The sequence below is a fragment of the Lynx rufus genome, unplaced genomic scaffold (assembly GCF_022079265.1).
Source record: "Lynx rufus isolate CCGP_SWC_20201006 ecotype Redwood Valley unplaced genomic scaffold, mLynRuf1.p SCAF_2, whole genome shotgun sequence".
NCBI classification, from domain to species: domain Eukaryota; kingdom Metazoa; phylum Chordata; class Mammalia; order Carnivora; family Felidae; genus Lynx; species Lynx rufus.
The window spans coordinates 218,558,625-218,581,817 of NW_025814834.1; the positions used below are offsets into that span (position 1 = coordinate 218,558,625).

General features: G+C 61.5%; 1 protein-coding gene across 2 annotated transcripts; it reads left to right on the top strand.

Moving 5' to 3' along the window:
* The first annotated feature begins 5,365 nt into the window (after positions 1–5,365).
* Positions 5,366–22,146, top strand: PLEKHG5 (pleckstrin homology and RhoGEF domain containing G5). 2 transcript variants are annotated; one of them, XM_047084713.1, is made up of 20 exons: positions 5,366–5,467; positions 11,228–11,357; positions 12,547–12,649; positions 13,030–13,087; positions 13,453–13,544; positions 13,967–14,103; positions 14,384–14,529; positions 15,004–15,198; positions 15,276–15,473; positions 15,761–15,856; positions 16,468–16,518; positions 16,646–16,795; positions 17,111–17,221; positions 17,368–17,517; positions 17,608–17,745; positions 17,917–18,036; positions 19,680–19,812; positions 19,912–20,027; positions 20,113–20,300; positions 21,341–22,146. In XM_047084713.1, the coding sequence occupies exons 1-20, from the start codon at positions 5,366–5,368 to the stop codon at positions 22,119–22,121; spliced, it is 3,195 nt and encodes a 1,064-aa protein (XP_046940669.1). In that variant the 3' UTR covers positions 22,122–22,146. The 2 variants fall into 2 exon arrangements, with proteins under 2 accessions (XP_046940669.1, XP_046940670.1); XM_047084714.1 differs by having other exon boundaries at positions 13,967–14,102; positions 14,377–14,529.
* Positions 22,147–23,193: the final 1,047 nt, after the last annotated feature.

Here is a 23,193-nt window from a genome sequence, read left to right on the forward strand (position 1 = left end):
CCTGGGCTTTGGCTAAGTCATTCTGGGGGCAGCGGGTGACGGCATGGGGCGCCAGGCCCAAGAGGCAGGGACAGAGGACCCACCATGTGTGATGTGGCCAAGATGAGCCGTCCCGGAGTGGACCCAGCCCCAGTGAGGTCAGTGCTGCCAAAGAGGGCAGAGCCTGCTAGGAAAGAGAACCGGCAGCCTAGAGGCCTTGGCCTGGTGACGGGCTTGTGGGAGGGGGTTCTAGGTTTGGAAAAACGCTGGTGGGCCTGAGCCCAAGATCGGCCCCACGCCCACCCCGTAGTGATAATTAGGGAAGGGGGTTGGTGTGCTGGGGCCAGTTCCTCTCGCAGTACTCCTGTATCCTCGCCGGTATCCTCGTGCACTCCCCGCAACCCCCGTGCCCAGCGCGGAGTTATTCTGAACTTAGGCAGCGGGAGAGGGAAGCTGGGAAGCACCAAAGGGCCGAATGCCCCCCTTTTCAGCCATGCCAGGCACGGGCTAGGGAAAAGGAGGGGGCACAGAGATAGGCGGGCCCGTTTCTCAGGCGCCGTGGACGGCACAGTTCAGAATCCAGCGGAAGCGAGCCTGGCTTGGGGCGATGCCCGGCCGGGCTCGGCCTGCGGGTCTCTGCGCCTGGACCCCCGGGGCCTCCCTCTCTCAGGCCGGGACTGCTTCCCGCCGCGGGCCCTCGCCGAGGACCGGCGACCTCCCGTCTTCAAGCCCAGGTTAAAGCCTAGGGACTTGGAACTTCCCGCACATTTGTGAAGAGCCAGCCCCCTCGGGGACAGTGACGACCCCTCCCTCCCGGCCCCTAGATTACCCCCCAGCGCCGGCCGCGCTTCCTTCCCGGGCTCCCCGCGCTCCCCCTCGCCAGCCGGGCGCGCCGATGGTACGTCCCGGCCCGCCCAGGTGGTAGCGCCCGCGCCGGCCTACCGTAATTCCCCTACGTCCCGCGCCCCACGCCGGCTCAGAGCCGACTGAGCCCGCCCCGCGGCTCCGGTCCCCCTGGCTCTGCGCGCCCCTCGGGGCTTTGGCAGCCTTGGCCCGAGCCCCAGCCACAGGGGAGGAGACCCATGTCCCTAAGGTGAGTCTCAAGGGGAAGCTGGGGACGAGACGGGGCTGGGATCGGGACGGCTGTGGTTCCGGCGTCCAGGACTCCCCCCGAATTAATGGACAGAACCGGGAGTAAAGGGACCGACGCAGTCCCAGGGCTGCGGGGGGGGGGGAGGGGCGGTGGGTATCGATGGGCTCCACTGGCTCTACCTCCATTTACTTGAGGGTGGAATGGGCTCAAGCTCCCGCCCCCACCCCAGTGATTCTAGGGTGGGGTTGGCTCGGCGCTAGGGCAGTGTGGAGCCAATGGGGACCCCTCTCCGGTGTGAGGATTGTTGACTGGGCGAGAGGATCCTGGAGTGGGGCTTGGCGCGGGGTGGCTGGGAGGCTCGGGCGACCCTGCCCAATCTGGGCGTCCGAGAGTTGGTCCGAGGCGGAAAGTCGTTTCGAGGCCGGCAGGGGGCGCGCGAGTCTGAGCCTCAGGCAGTCTGGGCCGGCCGGGACCCGATTGGGGGAGGGGAGAGGGAGAAGACCCTTGAACCTGGAGAGGCCTTGGCTTGCCTTGATGAAAGACGAAGAAATGGAGACCGAGGGGGTCCTGGGCCCTACAAATTCCCCAGTAACCTTCCCCAGGTTTGTGGGGCTGTAGGAGGATTTTACTGTTCTGCCCCTTGGCCAGGGTCCAGGCACATATTAAGGCCCAGGAGCCATCCCTAGGTAGAATATTCTAGAGAACTGGCCAGTGCCCTCTTTGCACAGATGGGCAAGGGCAGGGGTAGGTGGGACCCAGAAGCACGTCTTCTGTAGCGCAGGCATGTGCCTTCTTCCTCATTCCCTCCCAGGGAGACTTTTATACAGTGCTGGAGAGAGAGGTATCAGGAGAAGGCACTGGCTTCGATGCTGGCATCTGGGGCTCCAGGACCTGGCACATTCGTGCAGGGACCGGGCAGGAGGTGAGGTTCACTGACCACAGCCTCTGCCTCCGTCCCTAAAACTGGGTCCCAGCTGGACTGCTCCCTGGGGTGGTAGGGGCCTTGCTGACTTCTGGGGCCCACGTGGTTAGCCGGGCCTGCAGAGAGGTTCCCTGCATCCATCCAGCACAGGGCAGGGCCTCAGGGCAGGCTCTGCCTCCAGGTGGGCCCCAGAATCCAAGGACAAGGGGTGAGGCCCAGGCCTAGGGGAAGGGAGGGGCTGGGTGGGCTGTTTGGAGAGCAGCCTGGCAGAGTTGGCCCCACCCTGGCCGACCTGCTCAAACATGCAGCCTCCACCCTTGGATTTCCAAGGAGCTAGATGGGGCCTTGGGGCCAGTAGGCTCCCAGGGGAGCTCAGCCCGGATGGGGAGCCCCTGGGCAGTGGTGTCCCTCTAGCCAAGGTGCTCCAGGCTGGTTGTTGTGGGCAGAACATGGAGCTGGCCCCAGATCTATGGTCTCTCCTCCTAGACAGGGAGCTCCTCTGTCTCAGCAAAGACCAGGCCGGGTCCCCCACCTGCTGTGGGGGTGGACTGCCCACAGTCCCCTGCTTTTCTGGGTTTGGGAGATGGTGCTGCGGTGGGGGAGCGGAAGGGGGGCTTCTGCCTTGGAGACTCCATTATTCATCAGCCCCAGCATCTGGTTTCTGGGTATCAGTTTCAACAAGCCAGTCCTGACTCATGAGCCTGGAGCTGGGGCTGGGCTGGAGAGGGGCCCCCTCCCCAGGGAGCCAGGGCCGAGGACTTCTTTGTCCTGGGCATGGGCTATTTCAGCTCCCTCCTCTAGAGGAAGTGGGGACCCAGGAGACTGCTGAGGCCTTCTCCCTCTCCTGGCGCGAGGGCCAGGGGCTCCTTTCCTCCCCTGACTCTGCAGCTTCCTTGACCCTCCTTCCCTCTCGGCCCTGGGGCACTAGGGCCCTGGCCTTCTGAGGAGCAGGCCCTCTGCCGTGGCTGGAGGAAGCAAGCAGCAGCATGACTGGGGAATGGCCAGGGCCTGGTCACTCAGGTGACCTCTGGTGACCTACCTGGCCCAGCCCCCGAGGTTTCTGCTTGATGTGACCTGCTAACCCCAGGCCAGTAGGATCCCCCTGAACTGGCTTTGGGACCTGCCCTGTTCCCAAGCCGGTAGGACTCAAGGCCCTGCTGTTAAACCACCACTTAGCTGGTCTCCATGCCCCCCACCCTGCCTGAGGCCCCTGGATAGTGGTCCAAAGCACAGGCATTCTTCTGTTTCCCCACTTTGCACCCGGGGCAAGCCACTTAACTTTTCCAAGCCTCAGTGTCCCCATCTGTTAAGTGGAGATGGTAACCGTGCCTCTTCCTTTGAGAGTAGTGAACAGGATACTGGCACAGGCCTGGCGTTTGGGAGCGCTCAGCTGTCAGCCTGTAGGGCAGCAAGAACAGAGAATTTGTGGTAGAAACCACCGCCCAGGCCAGCAGGCCCGAGGTCACGTTTGCTAGCAAAAAGAAGCAATCCTACGGTCAGGCAGTGGGGAGGGTTTTGTCGACCACTGGCAGCAGGAAGGGACACCCTGGCAGAGATCTTCCCTGCCCTCGTGGCCTTCTCTGGCATGAAGACCCTTCCTCTGCTTTCATCCATTGTTCTCCTAGTCTACACTGGGCACCTGCTGGGTGGAGGGCACCGTGTGGGCCAGACAGCTAAGGACCCTGGCCTTTGGAGAGGATATTCAAGTGGGGAGGGGTGGTCATCAAGAAGTGAACAAGGAAGTCAAACAATTTCAGGTAGTTTTAAATGCTTAGGAGGAAAGAGTTTAGTTCAAGAGGATTGGAAGTGAGGCATGTAAGGGGCTACTTATTTTGAGAGGCGGTTAAAGCCTTGTTGAGGAGGTGGCATTGAAGCCGGGATCCAGTGCCAGCCATGGCAAGATCAGGGGCACAGGGTTCCAGACAGAGAACACAGAGGTGCGGGTGCTGAGCTTGGTGAGTCGTGGGGATGGACGAGGCAGGCTAGCATGGAGACCACCATGAGGGACCTGCCGGGAGGTGAGGTCAGGGTTAGCCATGTTGGGATTTTATTCCAAATTCCTGGAAGGTTTTAAGGGAGGAGCGAGGTATTCGGGTTTTAGTTTTCAAAAGATCTATCTGCCTGTGGTGTGGACAGTGGATGGCTTGGGCTTTGGGAGTGGAGGTGGTCCTTGAAACCTCCTGATTGGAGTAAACTGCTGCCTCCTCAGAGCCATCTTCAGAGACCCTGCCCTGTCTCCCCCCCCCCCCATGGAGGAGGAGCTGTGTAGGGGATGGGTAGGGTGATGACATCATGTCCCCCCTGCAGCACCAGAGGTACTGAGATGGGGTCCCAAGGAGGCCATTCCAGAACAACAGAGTCAGGACTGGGTTTCAGTCCTGCCTGTAGACTTTTGAGTCACTCCATAGTAGTGCCCGCCCCCCACCTCTTGGGAGTGAGTGTAATCTACAGCGGGGACCCCACCATCACCCCCCCCCCCAATCCTGGTCCCTCTAATCTAGTGCTCTGAAGAGCGCCTCCCTGGCCGTGGGGCTGGTGGAAGGGACCCAGACCCAGCCTGGAGCAGCAGAGATCTGGGGGGAAAGCCGAGTTGGGCTCCCAGGTTTTCCCGATGCTCCGTCTCACCCAACTCCCGGGGGCTCCGGAAGATCTACCATCACTGCCCTTTGCACCCACTTTGCACCCACGTGCCTGCCTCCACCAGTGGTCGCCTGGAGCCCTCCGCTCCTCTGCCTTCACCGCTGGCCTGGGCAGTGGGAGCAGGGTCCCCCAGGCCCAGGCTCTGAGGCTGGGCTCTCCAGGACTGTGCGCCGGCGCCAGGGTGGCGCTCCGGAGGGGCTCTGAGCGCTGGATGTGTGGCCCGGCCAGTTGGAGGTCAGAGCAGAGACAGGTGTCCCCGTTCTGCCCCCCACCCCCTTCTGCCACCAGCTTTCGGAGGGCTCCCTTGGGAGAGGGAGAAAGGGTCCCGGAGCTGAGGTTCTGAGGCGGGGTCTCCAGGACTGAAGGGAGGGGCCTTTGGGCCCCAGACGTCGGCGTTGGGGGTGGGGTGGAGGGCCGGGCGGAGCGGGGCGCCCGCGGGGCTGGGCGGGGGGTCGGGGCTCCGCAGCCGGGGCGGGCCCGGCCCGGGCGCCCTCGTCCTGGGAGCTCCCCGAGGCCCAGAGCAGGTCCGACGAGGACGCCCGAGCCCCGAACCTTTGCGCCGGGGGCGGGGCTGGGGTCGCAGCGGAGCCGCCCCGGGATGGCCGAGGCGGGCGGGGGCCCCGGGGTCCCGGCGCGCTCGGCCGGGGGCGGGCGCGGCCGCACAATGGCAGGAAGCGGAGCCCCGCGCTTTGTCCGGCGGGCGGCGCAGACCGCCGCTTCCTCCGGCCGCCATGGGGACGGGCCCCGGCGTCTCCGGGCGCCGCGCGGCCTCCAGGCCGGGCCCCGGGCTGCCCTGTCCGGCGGAGGGTCGCGCCCGCGACGGCGAAGGCCAGGTACGGGGTGTGGGCGGCGGGGCGGGGGTGCGCGCGACGGCCCGCCCCTGGGGATGTTTCCCCACCCTGCGACCGAAGCGCCCCGGGCGGCGAGGTGGCCCGCCAGCCCTTAGCCTTTTGTGTCTGGGGCTGCCTCCCGACTCACCTGTGGGTGCCAGGCCCTGCGCTGGGGCCCCAGCTCCCTGTCCTTCCTCCGTCCAGGCCCTGCCCACCCTCCCCCCATCCCCGCTCCAGCCTCTGGCTGGTGTGTGAGTGGGGAAGTCTGACTTCTGGTGCCCATCCCCACCGTGCTCCCCAACGGGCCCCCTCTGTTATTCGTAAAGCTGGGGTCCATTCGCTGTCTTTGGAGGTGCTGGGTGATCCGGCTGTTCCATCCGGTGGGCTCTCCTCTCGGTGGATTGAGTCCCGGGAACTTTTTTCCTTGGACCCTGCTGCCCCTCCCCCACTGGCAGGGGTGGTGCCGCGCTCTCAGAGGGTGGCCGTGGTGGGCAACAAGGAGGTGGAGAATAGGCACCTCGGTCTGAGAGAAGGTCCAAGAGTCTGGCTTTGGGAAGGGGCTGCCCTGTTTTAGCTCAGGGGAGACCCTCGCTCCCAGAGGGAGCTGCGGACATCCAGCAGTTTGGGGATGGAGGTTCGAGAAGGGGTGGGGGAGCAGAGTCAGAGCAAGGGGCCTCTGCCCACCCCAGTCTGAGCCTCCCAGTTGGGCTTGTGGTTCTCTCTGGGGGCTCCTGGAAGCCGTCATCAACCAGACTCGTTGAATTAAGTAAAGAAACACCCACCTGGTTCAGATCCTGGGTCAGACCCTCACATGCCCCTGCTGTCCCTGAGCCTGGGGGCTGCTGGGGGGACGGAAGCAGAAGAGGTCACCACGGTGGAGGGGCACTGGCTCCCGTCACCATTAGTAGTGGTAGTAGTTACGGGTAGTAACGGGAGGAGAAGCGGTGGTGGTGTTCACCCAGAGCCCAGCACAGAGCTGGGAAGTGAATCCTCCTGAGTGCCTCAGAGAGACCAGTGCCTCCACAGGGCGGGCGCCTAGTAGGTGCTCAATAAATGTTTGTAGAATGCTGAATCTGCTATCGGGAGTGACTCTGTGTACAGTCTGCCGCCCGTACGTTAGATTGGTTTAAAAACAGGATTGTGGCAGAGAGCCAGGGACTCGGGCTGGAGGGGTCCCAGAGGCCCTCCGCAGGACCCTTCGAACCTAGCATGGCCCCTGCCATGTCACCTCCCACCCCCTATGAGACTAGGGCCTGGGTAACCCGCAGGTCCGCAGTCCCACCGCTCTGTGCCTGGGCGCCAGCAAAATGAAGCCAGCGGGGAAATCACAAGAGGCCTGGAAGGGGTGGGAGGGGCCATCTGTGCCAGGCCGGCTGCCAGGCTGGATGCAGAGGCGGGGGATGGCCGCCTGGCTGGCAGACTGCGGGGCTCCTCGGGAAGAAGGGGCTGAAGTGGGGTGGGTGCCTTGCCCGGAGTCATTGTCAAGAGGAGATGCTTGCAGCTGGTGGGGGGAGGGGCGGGGGGGAGGGGCGGGGGAGGGGGGGTCCAGAATCTGCAAAGCCAGGGCTGATGTCTGTCAGCCGGGCAGGCAGAGCCATGGCGGAGGATAGCGGTTTTCACGCTGTTCCGGGAGTAGGTGAAGTGAAGGTAGAAACAGCTGCGCTGGCTGAGGGGCGCCCCTCACCCCTGCCCAAAGCCCCACGGACACACCTGAAGACCGCTGAGAAGGGTGTGGGAGTTGGGCGCATGTGGCGCTCAGGCTGCCTTCGGGAGTCTGGGCCATCGTGTCCACGCCCCGCCGCTCACCCAGGGCCCAGCCCTCGAAACGTTAGACCCCCTGGAGCCAGCCAGAGGAGTCCCCAGTCTGCCCCCTGCTGGCTGTCGTTTCTCTGCCCACGTTTTTGGGTGTTCTTGTTTTGTCTTGTTTTGTTTTCTCTCCTCTCTGACCGAGGCCTAGGAGGACACAGGAGCCCAAACAGGCAGCATCAAACTATGACTGCTTCCCTCTTCTCTCTACAGCACTCCCCCACCGGCTGCCCGACTGCTGCCCCCGGGCCGGCTTCCCCCCGCTCCTCTCTCCCTTCTTAGCCACCCAAGAGATAGACGGCATGAATATGCTGGACATCTAGGCGCTGGAGCTACACACGCTGGGTTCAAGTCCCGGCTCCGCTGGCTGTGTGACGCCCAACAAGTTACTCGAAACCTCCCTGAGTCCCACTTTCCTCCTCTGTAAAATAGGGGCAGTCGTAGCTCCTGCCTCCTCGGGTGAGGGGCCCTCTGTGCGGCCCCAGGCACACGGTGACCCCGAGTTACAGCGATCAGACTTGTTCTTCCTCCCTTTGATTACTTTCTCTGCTGTCTGTCCTCACCCTGTCTGTCACCTTGAAAATCTCTGATGGGGCTCTCCCCAGACAAAACTCTTCAGTGACCCTGCATCACCCTGATTAGTAGACCGAACAAGTATTCACTGAGTGGCTAGGACCTGAGCTAGGGCAGTGAGTCGGACAGACTAAAATCACTGTCCTTGCAGGGCTGGCGAGCTGGAGAGGCACCAAAGTGAAACAGGCTGGTCCACCGCGGAAAGGACACCGAGGGGACAGAGAGTGTGGAGCGGCATTGACTTTAAAGCGTTGTTGTTGTTTTTTATTTATTTATTTTTGAGAGAGAGAGAGAGAGAGTGCAAGAGCATTCCAGCCGAGGGACTGGCAGATGGTCAGGGCTCGGAGGCAGCGAGTCGGGGTCGCCAGGGGGCGGTGGGTGGAGCAGGGCGAGAGCCAGGACAGGAGGGCAGGGCAGGAGGGCCCCTGCAGTCACCATACGGGACTCTGCCCTTTCCTGGAGTGAGATGGGAAGCCGTCGAGGGTTCTGAGGAGGTGAATGTGACTCCTGGTTGAACAGGGGCCACTCTGGCTGCTCACGGAGATGATGCTCAGGGCAGGTGGAAGCAGGGAGACCGGTTATGAGGTCACTGTTGGAATCCCACTGGGAGGTGACCGGGACGGCCACCAGGGGGCAGCAGTGGGCTAATGAGCCTGGCCGGGTTGAAGCCACAGCTATTGAAGGGAGAGCCGCAAGCGTCGTCCCATCGTCCCATCGACTGGATGGGGGTGTAACAGAACGGTCAGAGGTGACCCCAGGGATTTGGGCCTAATGTATTCATTCCCTGGAGCTGCGGTGACAGTGAACCCCGATTGCGTGGGAAGTTTATTCTCCACATACGGAGAGCCACACAGTGTAGTCTAAGCCGGTTGCCTCGTTCCCACGTGTCCCTGTTTCTGTCTCTCCTCTTCTTGTGTGAGGACCCCAGTCACAGGATTACCCCATACGCCACTTGGTGACAGACTCCAGCATGACCTCATCTTAACTAAAGGCATCTGCAATAACCCTATTTCTAAATAAGGTCACATCCTGAGGGACCCGGGGTTAGGCCTTGACCTGTCTGAGGGACGCAATTCAGCCCATACTCCCACGCAGCTGGAAGGCACTGCCATTGACTGAGGTGCAGGGAGCTGCAGGGGGCAGTCCGGCAGCACACGAGAGGACGTGGGTAGTGGGAGGCGCTTCTCGGAACGCAAGGGGGGCATGGAGAAGGTTGGTCTGGTGTCCTGGGTGAGGACCTGACTGAAGATTTACCTCCGGGAGCCCCCGGCACGTAGATGGCTTTTCGGGTCACGAGACTGGATGAGTCCCCAGGGGTATGGGATGCGGATAAACGTGAGCAGGAGGCAGGCAAGGGAGCCAAAAGCTGCGGGGGAAGCCGCAGAACATGGGGTCCTGGGGCCCACGGAGGAGACGGTGTGCAAGAGACCACCTGTGGCAGTGCTGGGTCCTACGCGTGGACTTAGAAACATGGTGGGGGGGAGGGAGTGCTCCTGGGTGTTGGTTAAGTGTCCAACTTCAGCTCAGGTCATGATCTCACGTTGTGTGGGTTTGAGCCCCGCATCAGGCTCTGCGCCTGCTTGGGATTCTCTCTCAATCTCTCTCTCTCTTCCCCCCCCACCCCAAATAAATAAATAAACTAAAAAAAAAAAACAAAAACAACAGTTATTAAAAAAAAGAAAACATGGTGGGGGCCCGAGATAGGAGAGGGTCTGAGAGAGAAGGGAAGAATTAGAAAATCTTCAGTTGCAACTGTCGTAGTCATGTTTGATTCAGGCAGATGTCACCAGTGGATGTGAAAACCCTGGAGTGTGAGATTGCCGGGAACAGGATGTCTCGAAGTTATCTCCCCACGGGCTACTTATTCATTACAAAGAGAAAAAGGGTCTTTACGCGGTACCGCGAGGCCCCCAAGGGGTCCAGCCGCACTGACGGGCGCACTGAGGAGGGCACAGTCCACTCTCTCGTGTCGTTGCCCCAAATGCTCAGCCTGAAACCATCCAAGGACCTCCAGAAAGATCCCCGTGGAGGGGCTTTCTCCCAGACTGCTGGCTTGAGTGCTTCAAAAACGTCAGTGTGATGAAAGAAAAAACAAAAAGGACAGAGAACTCTTTCTTAAAGGGATAAACAGATACAAACGAACGCATGCGCGAATCTTGAATTGGCTCCCATATGGGGAAAAAAGCTATAAAGGCCATTGTTCAGACAGCGGACCTTAGACGGATCATATACCAGCGTTCAGTTTCCCGAGGGTGCCCATTGTTTTGGGGGTTTGTAGGAGAACGCCCACGCCCTTCTGCGCCAGGGGAGAGGTAGGTGACAGAGAAGGCCAGTGTGACAAAATGTTCGTGACGGGGGAAGGTAGAAGGGTGTGTGGATGTCATTGTACCGTTCTTACAGTTTTCTGTAGGTTTGAAACATTTAAAAATGGAAAGCCAGGGAAAATAAGGTAACGAGTACTGGGAGGGAAAAGTAGGAAGTGGTCAGGATGGAGACCTGTTTCACCGGGCTTCGCAGAAAGGGAGCGGGGAAAAGGGAGCCGCAGATGGGAAAGAACCTGTCTTGAGCCAATAGATGGGGAGCCTGACACTATAGGGGAGGGGAGGGCTCGCTGGGAGGTGGCTGGGACCGGAGCACGGTGACGCCCCCAGTGTGGGGCAGGCGGGTGGACGTGTTGGGCTGGGGTGGGGGCAGGGGACAAGGAAAGTAGGAAGTGGAGGGGTCAGAGGTAGGCTGTGGGAGCCGGAGGGCAGAGGAGAAAATGGGAAAGTTATCCACAGGGATGGGGGAGAACGTGTACAGGGTGATACGGTAAATACAGTAAATACTGGTGTGTGCGGGGGGGAAGGGTACTGCCTGATCACCCAGACTGCCAGCACCTGTCCCTAACTCCCCCAGAACCCCCTTCGTCCCATGTGAGGTTGGCCATGCAGGGGCCAGACAGGTCACAGAACTTAGAGCAGAGGGTCTGGAGGAGAGGACAGGAAGGGCTTGCCGGTTCCAACACTGAGCTGGCAGAAGCAAATGGCAGCGTTGAGCATTTTGGGGTGCCCTTCCTGTCTGCACCCCAGGAAGAGACCCTGGTAGCAACAGCCTCGTGGTTCCTTACAGGAAGTCTCCCCTCCACGATCTGTTCCTCGAGGGCAGGGATCTGCTTTTCTCTGCACCCCTCAGAATGGAACCACGGTGGAGTTTGGGAAAGGTCTGCAGAGTGGCTTCATCAGCACAGGGCACCCTGTGGGGAATGGACGGTTGGAAAATGAAGAGCAGCCCTCGGACGGACCACAACCCCACTTGTGCACTGCAGTGGTCGGGCCACAGGCCCGCCTGCCTGACCCTCTGCGGGGGCCCGGCCCGACCCACCTTTCCCTCCTTCCCCACAAGGTATGCCACCACGCTGACTGCCAGCAGCTGCACCGCCGGGGGCCCCTCAACCTCTGCGAGGCCTGTGACAGCAAGTTCCACAGCGCCATGCATTATGATGGGCACGTCCGCTTCGACCTGCCTCCCCAAGGTGAGCGTGGGTAGGGACTCCAGCTGGGCGCGTAGGGTTCCCAGAGCAGCTCTGAACTCCCTGTTTAGGGGCACGGTGTCTTGGTAGCTGTTGGAGCTGTGACGGGCCATCAGAAGGACAAGAGTTGGGGCACCTGGGTGGCTCAGTTGGTTAAGCGGCCGACTTGACTCAGGTCATGACCTCACGGTCTGTGAGTTCGAGCCCCGCATCGGGCTCTGTGCTGATGGCTCAGAGCCTGGCGCCTGCTTCGGATTCTGTGCCTCCCTCTCTCTCCATACCTCCCCTGCTCGCACTCTCTCTCTCTCTCTCTCTAAAATAAATAAACATAAGAGGAAGAAGAACAAGAGTTAACTGTAAATCATGAAACCCAAGTATGTTGTGGCTCCTTCTGTGCTACAAGTTTTTAAACAAGAGAAAAGGTGGGGGACTGTGCCCCATGTTGAGAGCAGGCCTGTCTCTTCCGGGTTCTGGGTCCTTGTTGTTGGGTCTGCACATCCCATACCTGCTCCTGCCTTTCGCCCCGGGCCAGCATGGAAAAGGCCCCTTTCTTTTCCTCGGGGTAGGGTACTGCTGGGCAAATCCTCCAGCCAGGCTGCTGGCGAGCAGGGGCCGTGGGGGTGGGTGTGGGCAGGTCAGAAGGAGCTTGTGGAAAGGAACCAGAAACCCTCCTGCTGAGTGGGGACCTGGCCCAGGCCCAGCACCAACTGGCTGTGCTGGGGTGACTTACAGGCATCTGAGCCTGGCCAGAAATGCCAACCCTGTGTCTCCATTTCTAGCTGGTCAGATGGACAGAAGGACTCTCCCCCTCTGCCAAGGCCCCCCGGGACTCCGGGTGTGTTCACAGTGGTGGGGGGGTTGTGTGGAGAGGAGGCCTGAGAGAAGGAGCCATAGACTTTGGTTCTTTCCTGCAACAATCCCAGAGGCAGAGCTTCCTTATCCCCATTTTATAGAAGGGTAAACTGAGGCCACAGGTTTGGGGGCAGGGCATCACCTGGGGTGTCATCCCAGGGTGCTTGTGTCTTTTTGAGTCTAGGGATGGATGGGTGATCCGCAGTGACTGAGCCCCTCTCTGCACAGACCTGAAGGGCCCTAGTTTGTTGGGGGTGGGGGTTTCCCAGGACTGGTAGCAGGCTAAGAAGGCAGCCAGGGAGGGAATAGGCATGACCTTTCCTCCCACTTTACCCCAAAGGCTCTGTTCTGGCCAGAAACGTGTCTACCCGGTCATGCCCCCCACGCACCAGCCCTGCAGCGGACTTGGAGGAGGAAGAGGAAAGCTCTCTGGATGGCAAAGGGTAGGTGGGCAAAGCAGACACCTGAGGGATCCCAAGGCTGGATCTCAGATCAGAGATCCAGGGACAAGAGGCTTCAGAACACCCGACTGGAGACCCCTCCATGTCCCTGTGGATGCCCTGATTCCTGGAGGAAGCTGCCCAGCCTGGGCCAGCCTCCAGCCTGGCGCAGGCAGACTCCTGTCTAGGTACCACTGGGTGTGGCTCCTGGGTTGGCCACCAGAGGGCACTCAGCCCCTTGTGGGCCCTGGCCTGCCTGAGCTGCACCTGAGTTAGTTATCTGATCGCCTGGGGTGAGCAAAGAGTGGGCAGCCGGGGCCTGTTCACATCCCGCCCTGGTGAGGGCCTACCCGTGCCTCCAACCTCTGCCCTCTGTCCTGCAGGGACCGGAAGAGCACAGGCCTGAAACTCTCCAAGAAGGCAAGGAGGAGACACACAGATGTAAGGAGCCCCCGGGCTGTCAGGGGGGCTCCTGTCAGCCCCTGCCCTTCCTGGGCCCTTTCCTTTCCATCCCCAAGACTGGGCCTGTCTGCTCTGAGCTCCAGGACCAGGAACGGGGCCTGGAGTGAGTGGGTCCCTCCCTGCCCACCCTGCCCTGCCGCCCACTACTATCCACCTTAGCTGGATGGGAGATGCCACAGGAACACCTCCCTTGGGCAAGAGGGACACTGGGCACCTCCTTGGGACCGAGGCAGGCTGGGGAGATCCCCGGGTTCACTCCCATGCTGGGGTTCCCATCCTGCACCCTGGTAGGCGGGGAGGCGCCGAGACAAGGGGTGCAGAAGCTGAGACCCACACCCTTTCAGGACCCCAGCAAGGAGTGCTTCACCCTGAAGTTTGACCTGAATGTAGACATTGAGACAGAGATCGTACCAGCCATGAAGAAGAAGTCGCTGGGGTAGGGCTTGGTGGGGCCGAGGCAGGGGGAGTGGGGCCGGGGGTGCGGGTGGCTCCTTGCAGGCATAACTGTGTGTGTCTGTGTGGTGGCCGGTGAGCGAGCGGACCCACCCATGGATTCCAACACGTGTGCGCATGGCCCGGTTCCTGGATGTGGACCAGCATGTGACAGTGTCCACCCTGGTGGCAGACACGGAAGCGGGAGGGCATGGGAGCACTGGCTTGTGTGTCGACCCATGTGGGAGCGTGCAAACCTCTGTAGGCAGCTGTGTGTGCACGCACACCTGTATGTCCTCGTACCTGTGTGTGATCCTGCGGGTGGCTCCCTTTCCCACTGGTAAGGTGGGGTGGAGCTGGGGCTGGGCATAGGGTGGGGGTTCGTGTGCCTGTCCCCTAACAGCCACCCCTCCCATCCTGGGGCAGGGAGGTGCTGCTGCCGGTATTTGAAAGGAAGGGCATCACGCTGGGCAAGGTGGATATCTACCTGGACCAATCCAACACGCCCCTGTCCCTCACCTTTGAGGCCTACAGGTTCGGGGGACACTACCTGCGGGTCAAAGGTGAGCAGTTAACCTGGCAGGTGGGGTGGCTGGGGCCTGACTGGGCCTCCCGGAGATGGCTGCTTCTTCCCAGGCTCAGGTTCCCATTGGCCAGGCCCTGAGCTGGCTCATTACCATACAGGTGTCTCTGCTGGGCCCTGGCAATGGGTGCTGGCAGGGCGGGGCCTCACGGGAGGGCAGCTAGGCCTTGGTTGGGATCCAGGAGAGAGAGGTCTTGGGTTCCCTTCTCCACCGGGCCTGGATGCTGAGGACCTCTCCTTGCCCCCTACTGCTGCCCCAGCCAAACCGGGGGACGAGGGGAAGGTGGAACAGGGAGTGAAGGACTCCAAATCCCTGAGTCTGCCAATCCTGCGGCCAGCCAGGGCCGGGCCCCCCTCCTTGGAGCGCGTGGAACCCCAGAGCCGCCGGGAGAGCCTGGATATCCTGGTGAGGGGCTGTGTCAGGGCTGGGGGCGGGGAGGGACCTTAGAGGGGAGGTCAGCTGGGCCCCTCACCTCTTGGGATTTAATTTCCCCTTCTGGAAAATAGGGGTGGCTCTGAGGATAGGGAGCCCCAAGATAATGGGTCTTGTCTCTGAGAGTCTGCTAGTGCCTGAGGAGTGTGTGTGTGTGTGTGTGTGTGTGTGTATCCATTTGGAGCTGTGCTTATAAGCTGTGCATCTAAGTGTGCCTGTGACTGTGTGGTGCTTGGGGCTGGGGGCTGGGCGGTGGTCCAGCTACACCTGTGCCTGGATCTTCAGCCCCCAGAGCATCTACGGGTCTTAGAAGAGGTGGCATCCCAGGGCGGGGGTGCAGAGACCCTCCCACATCTCAGCTTCCCTGAGGTCCAGGAAACCCACCGTGGGGTAGGGGGGGTGTGAGGGTCAGGGGGGCCCTGGCCTTGATCGCCCTCTCCCGGCCAGGCCCCTGGCCGCCGCCGAAAGAACATGTCGGAGTTCCTGGGGGAGACGAGCATCCCTGGGCAGGAGGCCCCCACGCCTTCCAGCTGCTCTCTGCCCAGTGGTAGCAGTGGTGGCAGCGACAGCTGGAAGAACCGGGCGGCCAGTCGCTTCAGTGGCTTCTTCAGCTCGGGCCCCAGCACCAGCGCTTTGGGCCGGGTATGTGGTCCCGTGGGCCCTGGGGCAGGGTGGCTGGCGGGCCCGTCCCCTGACCCCAGCTGTGGGTCTCCTTCCAGGAGGTAGACAGGATGGAGCAGCTGGAGGGCAAGCTGCACGCCTACAGCCTCTTCGGGCTGCCGCGGCTGCCCCGCAGGCTGCGCTTCGACCACGACTCGTGGGAGGAGGAGGGGGACGAGGAGGAGGAGGAGGAGGAGGAGGAGGACGCCTGTCTGCGGCTGGAAGACAGCTGGCGGGAGCTCATTGATGGGCCCGAGGTGGGTACAGCCGCGGCCCTTCCTCCCTTCCCTTCAGGGAAAGGGGACACTTCCAAGGACCCAGTGACGAGGTGCTCTACAAGGTGTTCCCCACCAGGCTGTGGGGAAACTGAGGCGAGGAACATGCGGTGTGCCGCTTGGCTGTTTTAGTGGTGGAGGAGGGTGCAGAACTTGGGGGACCTCATGTTTCCACGGGGAAAAGGAGGTTGCCTGCAAGGTGGCTCACCCCCTCCCGGGTCATCCGGCACACTCTGGGACTCCTGGCCAACCTCCTGCACTTCCCGCAGAAGCTGTCCCGGAGGCAGTGCCACCAGCAGGAGGCGGTGTGGGAGCTCCTGCACACAGAAGCCTCCTACATTAAGAAACTGAGGGTGATCACCAACGTGAGTGTGGGTCCGCACCCTGCCTCCCTGCCCCCCAGGGCCTCCCTCTGGGGGCCCCTGAACAGAGTTTGGGGCTTTGCAGAAGAACAGGGGAAAGAAAGCTTTGGGCAAGTTTGCCAAGTTAGCTGAGCACTAGGCTCACTCTTGCACTCGTTCATTCAGCCACTGTCTCTGAACACCTGCTGTGTGCCAGGTGCCCAGCAGCCCACACCCGGCCTGTGGAAGTGGAGTGTGAGTGTGTGTGTGTGTGTGTGTGTGTGTGTGTGTGTGTACTTCACCCTGGGGAGAGCACCTATCTTTGGCTTGGGGTTCAGGAAGAACTCCTTAGCTGAAACTTGGGGCCGAGCCAGGACAGCTGGAGGAGAGAGTTCCAGGTGTCACTGCAAGGCCAGTCTCCCAGAGCTTTCCCTCCAGGTGGGGACGAGGCAGGATGAACCCCTGGTGGGCCGTGGAGGTCGGGCCTTTTCTGAAGGGGTGAACCGTCTCTGTCCCAAGCTGCTTCAGGGCTTCCTGGGAGGGGTAAGGGGTAGAGGGGAGCCTAACAGCCTGGGGGCGGGGGGGCGTCGGGACTGGGACGCCCCCCCCAGCTGCAGCGCCCCCTGCCCCCACAGCTGTTCCTCTGCTGCCTCCTGAACCTGCAAGAATCGGGGCTCCTGTGTGAGGTGAGGTGTGGCCCCCCGGGGGGCGGGGCCTGCCGCTGGGGGCGGGGCGGGGGCGAGGCACAAGGATGGAGCCGGAGGGGCGGGGCCCGGCCGGGGGCGGGGCCGAGCGCACCTCCCGCCCCTTCAGGTGGAGTCCGAGCGCCTGTTCAGCAACATCCCCGAGATCGTGCGGCTGCACCGCGGACTGTGGGGCAGCGTGATGGTGCCGGTGCTGGAGAAGGCGCGGCGCACGCGGGCGCTGCTGCAGCCCGGGGACTTCCTCAGAGGCTTCAAGATGGTACGGGCTGGGCCGGACACGGTGGGGGGGGGGGGGCGGGTACACCGCGGCAGGGCTAGGGCGCAGATCCCGTCTGCCCACCACCCCGGCCTCCCCCCGACCCTGGCGCCACGTGACCCCTAGTGGTCGGAGGCAAGGAATTCCGAGTCGGTCGCCCGGGTTTGAACCCCACCTGGCCATCTGCCCTTTCTGTCTGGCGGAAGTTCAGCCTGGGGTGGTCGCGAAAGTGCGGTGAGGGAGGGCTCGTGAGGCTCCCGGCGCAGGGCCTGGCCGCGGAGAGCGCGCAGTAACCGTGCCTGTTCCGTCCCGGGCCAGTTCGGCTCCCTCTTCAAGCCCTACATCCGATACTGCATGGAGGAGGAGGGCTGCATGGAGTACATGCGTGGCCTGCTGCGCGACAACGACCTCTTCCGGGCATACGTCACGGTGAGGAAGGGCCGGGGCGCGGGACAGTTGGGCCCACCCGGGCAGCAGGTGCACGGGGGGGGGGGGGGGGGGGGGGCGGGCGGTGGGCGTGGCCTGGGGCCCGGGGGCAGGGCGCGCCCTGAGCCGAGTCCCCGCTTGCGCCGCAGTGGGCCGAGAAGCATCAGCAGTGCCAGCGGCTGAAGCTGAGCGACATGCTGGCCAAGCCCCACCAGCGGCTCACCAAGTACCCGCTGCTGCTCAAGTCTGTGTTGAGGAAGACCGACGAGCCGCGCGCCAAGGAGGCCGTCGTCACCATGGTAACCGGGGAGGCGCTCGGGGTCCCTCCGCAGCTCGCGGCCGCCCCCAGACCCTGGCCCTGAACCTGCCATCGCCTGCCCGCCCTGCAGATCGACTCGGTGGAGCGCTTCATCCACCACGTGAACGCGTGCATGCGGCAGCGGCAAGAGCGGCAGCGGCTGGCGGCCGTGGTGAGCCGCATCGACGCCTACGAGGTGGTGGAGGGCAGCAACGACGAGGTGGACAAGGTGGGAGGCTGCCTGTGCGGGGGGACCCTGGCCCCGCGGGAATGGAGGAGGGGCCACCCTGGCAGACAGGCGCCTAGGCCGGGAATCTTTCGCGCGGACTTCCAGCGGAGAAGGGGAGTCAGACCGTGACCTCCCTACACGTGCCCCCCCCCCCCCGCCCCCAATCACCAGCTCCTGAAGGAATTTCTGCATCTGGACCTGACAGCACCCATCCCTGGCGCCTCCCCCGAGGAGACACGACAGCTGCTGCTGGAGGGGAGCCTGAGGATGAAGGAGGGGAAGGACAGCAAGGTGAGTCTAGGGACCACCTCACGCCCGGGGTCCCTTCTGCACCCCCTCTTCCCCTGTGCGTTTGGACCACCCTTTCCTGGGGACCTTCTGGGCCCTATTTAGTGGTTCTCAGCTGCCCTGGCAGTTGGGTGGCAATTCAAGAAGGGATGACTTTGTGGTCACACGAGGGCTGATGATCTGCCTGCCGTTTACTCTTTACAGATATGGCAGCAACCACACAGCCCGTGGGGTGCTGGTCTTGCCCACTTGCTGGTGCCATGTGGGTTCCTGGTGGGAGGGAGGGGGCCCATTCCAAGAGCAGACCAGGAACAACCCGGAGCCTCGCTCCTGAGCTATTAATCCCAGGTGCTTAACCCAGAGCCTGCAAATTGTGGTTTTAAAATCACTTCCCTCTTTCTCTTTAATGTAAACCTTTTTTTTTTTATAACTAAGGTACAGTTTATTGTAATAACACCTATAAACAAAAATAACAGACACATAGTATTGTTTTTGAGGACAAACTGAAATAATCTCTGAAAATACTTACAATCTAAACTACTACCATAGGAGATTCTAGAAAGTATAAAAATACACAAGCAGAAGTCCATTAGCCATCACAATGATATCATCACATGTCCTGTAGCCTCTGGAAAGCTCTGCTTTTTCACTTCTGAGGGGATCAAAGTGAAAAATACAAATAATATCTTAATATTATCATAAACATAATTTTTTTAAAGGAATTATTTGGTACACCTGAGTGGCTGAGTCGGTTGAGCGTCTGACTCTTGATTTCAGCTCAGATCTTGATCCCTGAGTTGTGAGATCGAGCCCTGCACGAGACTCTGTGCTGACCCTGGAGCTTGCTTGGGATCCTTTCTCTTCCTCTGCTCCTCCCTGTTTTCTCTCACACAGGCACACACTTTTTCTCTAAAATAATAATTAATTAAAATAATTTGTTTTTATTACATTTCTTTATTTTTGAGAGGCAGAGAGAAATGGAGCGTGAGCGGGGGAGGGGCAGAGAGAAAGGGAGACACAGAATGCGAAGCAGGTTCCAGGCTCCGACCTGTTGGCCCAGAGCCCGATGCGGGGCTCGAACCCACAGACCACGAGATCATGACCTGAGCTGAAGTCGGACGCTCAACCGACTGAGCCACCCAGGCGCCCCTTAAAAAGAATAATTTTTATATTGTGGACTATCTAAAAGTGAACACTTTCAGCACTGCTGCCCTGGACCCCTTAATTGTTGGCTGACAGTCACTTAAGCCTCAAAATCTTCAGACATGCTTTGAACCACCCAAATGGAAGCAGTCTTTGAGCCTCGTTCGGTTATTCTCTATCATTTGAGAATATTATAATTTCTTGTGGTTTACCAATTTCTGGAATTATTTTTAAATTATAATGTAAACCTTTAATTGAAAGAAATGACAAGTATGTTAGCTCCACCTTGCTCTTCATCTTAATTGTATTCCCAGATTCATGGGGGGCAGGGAGCAGGGAAGGCGTTTGACCAAACCGGGTGCCCCCAGCAACATCACCAAAGTACAGGCAGGAAGGGGTCCAGCCCAGGAGAGGGCGTCACGGCAGATAGGCTGAGGTCCCAAGACCCTGGCCCTGATCCCGGGCCTGGCCTGCTCCCCTTGCTCCCCCCACCCCCACTCCAGATGGACGTGTACTGCTTCCTCTTCACGGACCTACTCTTGGTGACCAAGGCGGTGAAGAAGGCCGAGAGGACCAAGGTCATCCGGCCGCCGCTGCTGGTGGACAAGATTGTGTGCCGGGAGCTTCGAGACCCCGGTGAGGAGGCCGGCCCTGCTCCCGGTGGGGTGGGGAGGGGGCCGTGATGGGCAGGGGCTGTGGTCCTAGCTGGCACTGATGGGAGCCCCTCCTCACCAGGCTCCTTTCTCCTCATCTACCTGAACGAGTTCCACAGCGCTGTGGGGGCCTACACGTTCCAGGCCAGCGGCCAGGCTCTGTGCCGTGGCTGGGTGGACGCCATTTACAACGCCCAGGTGAGAGCCGAGTGGTGGGCGGGTGGGTGGCCAGGGTGGCCCGTCGGGGGGGGGAGCCGCTCACCACCCCCTCCCCCACCTGCAGAACCAACTGCAGCAGCTGCGCACCCAGGAGCAGCCAGGCAGCCAGCCGCACCTGCAGAGCCTGGAAGAGGAGGAGGACGAAGAGGACGAGGACGAGGACGAGGAGGAAGCGGGGGAGAGTAGCGCTTCTGCCGCCAGCTCCCCCACCATCCTGCGCAGGAGCAGCAACAGTCTCAACTCCCAGCACTGGTATGCTCGCCCGGGGCCGCTCAGCGGGCTAGAGCAGGGCAGGTGCTGCGGCCCAGCCCTCCTGACCCTGAGCGGGGCCCTCTTGACCCCGAGCGGGGCCCTCCTGACCCCAGGGCCGCTGACCCCGAGCGGGGCCCTCCTGACCCCAGGGCCGCTGACACCGGGTAGGGCCCAGACTCCCCACCTTCCTCCGAATGGCTTCGTGCTGTGACCACAACATGAGGGAGAGGGCTCTGTCTCCCACCAGAGTCCCGGCGGGGATGGCAAAAGGTTTTGAACTTGAGCGCTGACTCTGATCCCCCAGTGCCAGCGGGGTGGAGCTGAGCGGAAGATTTTTTTTTTTTTTAATGTTTATTATTGAGAGAGAGAGAGAGAGAGAGTGTGAGCGAGCAAGTGGGGGAGAGGCAGAGAGAGATGAAGACAGAGAATCCCAAGCAGGCTCCGCACTGCCAGTGCAGAGCCTGACGTGGGGCTCAAACTCACGAGCCATGAGATCATGACCTCAGCCGAGATCAAGAGTCAGACGCTCAGGGGCGCCTGGGTGGCGCAGTCGGTTGAGCGTCCGACTTCAGCCAGGTCACGATCTCACGGTCCGTGAGTTCGAGCCCCGCGTCGGGCTCTGGGCTGATGGCTCAGAGCCTGGAGCCTGTTTCTGATTCTGTGTCTCCCTCTCTCTCTGCCCCTCCCCCGTTCATGCTCTGTCTCTCTCTGTCCCAAAAATAAATAAACGTTGAAAAAAAAAAAAAAAAAAAAAGAGTCAGACGCTCAACCAACTGACCCACCCGGGCGCCCCTGAGCTGAGGATTGTTGCACTGTGTCCAGCTGGAGGGAGGAGTGTGATGGTGACAGACATCATTATGGGTATCTGTGTTGTGGGCCCAGGGTTGGGAGCTCTGGCTCACGGGCCACATGCTTTTGCCATCTCTGAGCCTCAAGTCGGGAGGGCGGAGGCTGTGGACCTCTGCGTTGCCAAGCACTGGCTATACCAGGCCATCTGGGCTTCCTGAGGCTGGGCTGACTGTCCTCTCCCGGCCCCACAGTGCCTCAGATGGCTCCACGGAGACCCTGGCCATGGTTGTGGTGGAGCCTGGGGAGCCGCTGTCCTCTCCCGAGTTCGAGGGTGGCCCCTTCAGCTCCCAGTCGGACGAGACCTCTCTCAGCACCACTGCCTCATCTGTCACGCCCACCAGCGAGCTGCTGCCCCTGGGGCCCGTGGACGGCCGCTCCTGCTCCATGGACTCTGCCTACGGCACCCTCTCCCCCACCTCCCTGCAAGACTTTGTGGCCCCAGCCCCTGTGGTGGAGCCAGCGCCCCGGCCCCCAGAGTTACCACAGGCCCCTTCACCCCCACCCTCACCCCGTCTCCGCCGCCGCACCCCTGTCCAGCTGCTGCCCCGCCCGCCCCACCTGCTCAAGTCCAAATCTGAGGCTAGCCTCCTCCAGCTGCTATCAGGGGCCACTGCCCGTGGAGCGCCCCCGGCCCCCAGCCGCAGTCTGTCAGAACTCTGCTTGGCCGCTACGGTCTCTGGCACGAGGACTCAGGGCTCCCCTCAGGAAGCCGGGCCCAGCTGGGTTCACCGGGGGGCACCTAGCCCTGGCAGTGGCCCCAAGCTGTCAGAGCTGGAGGGCAGAACCAGCTGCCCAGCTGGGGCGCCCGAAAGACCCACCGGGAGGAGCAGAGAGCTGTCCTTGGGGGCCTCACCCAGGGTGCAGCCCGAGCCCCACCCAGGGATCTCTGCCCAGCACCGGAAGCTGACGCTGGCCCAACTGTACCGAATCAGGACCACCCTGCTGCTTAACTCCACGCTCACTGCCTCGTGAGTGGCCTGGGGTAGAGGGCTTGTGGCCCAGTGTGTTGGCCTTGGGGGCGCTGAGCCTCGGGATGGGTAGGGGCACTGTCATGGCTGGGAGCAGATGGCATTAGGAGGTGGGGATGGGAGAAGGGAGCCTGAGACCTGCTTCAGAGCCTGAATGACAGGGTCTACAGTGGGTGGTGGGGAAGGGGCCTAAGGAGTCTGGTGGGGCAGGGAGGGTGACCAGGGCCCCCTCTGGAAGTGGCATCAGCCAAGGAAGGACTGTCTGTCCCTTCCCTTCTCTTGCAGAGAGGTCTGAGCAGAGGGAGGCCCCCGAGGGTGCCGCTGACCGAGAGACAGCAAACAGCATGCCTCCTGGGGCATCCGGGTCCCTGCTCCGGCTGCTGCCCGCACAGTAGCCAGAGCGCCGGGCAGGACCCCCGATTTGCACTTTGCCAGACTGGATGGAAGTGGAGGAGGGCTCAGCAGAGCTCCAGGCCCAGGCCGCAGTACTTCCTCAGGACTCCCCCCAAGGCCACCCCCACTAACCTGTCCACCCGACCCCCGCAGGGTCCCTTGTTCGCTGCTCCCTGAAGTCACCAGCTCCAGTCCTGGGGTGGGCTCCAGGGCGGCCTTTCCCACCTCCACCCTCATCCGGCCCCAAATGGGATGTTTGCTCTCCTGTCCTTGCCTCCCTCTCTCCCAGGCCCACTGGCCACCCCAGGCTCGGGTTGGGCTCTGTGTAAAGTTGCATATTTATTGAGCTTTTGATTCTTTTATAAAGACTTGTATATACTACCAGAAGAAGTTCTTTGCTTTTGGAACCAGCCCCTTTCCTGACTCAGGTGCACTTGAGCCGGGGGGGCAGGGGCCTCTCACTCCTGTCGCCCTCTGTCTGTGGTAGGGCACCCCCGGAGGAGACTGTGGAGAAGCATTAGTGAATTAACAGGGCAGAGGTGACCAGACCAGCACCCCCAAGATCACCCCCCATCCCCTGCCTCAGCCACGAGGGCTACCCAGGAGCCCCCCATGAAGTTCTCCCTCCCACGAGGTGCCTCACGGGCCCTGCCCTGGGTGGTCCCCGTAAACTTCTGCCAGGG

What these genes read in the sequence shown, in the direction of transcription:
- PLEKHG5 (XM_047084714.1), top strand. Translation starts at nt 5,366, where the DNA reads ATGGGGACGGGCCCCGGCGTCTCCGGGCGCCGCGCGGCCTCCAGGCCG. An exon ending in GACACTACCTGCGGGTCAAA is followed by an intron (nt 14,103 to 14,376) that starts GGTGAGCAGTTA and finishes CCCCCTACTGCT; the next exon opens with GCCCCAGCCAAACCGGGGGA. An exon ending in AGGAGGGGAAGGACAGCAAG is followed by an intron (nt 18,037 to 19,679) that starts GTGAGTCTAGGG and finishes CCCCCACTCCAG; the next exon opens with ATGGACGTGTACTGCTTCCT.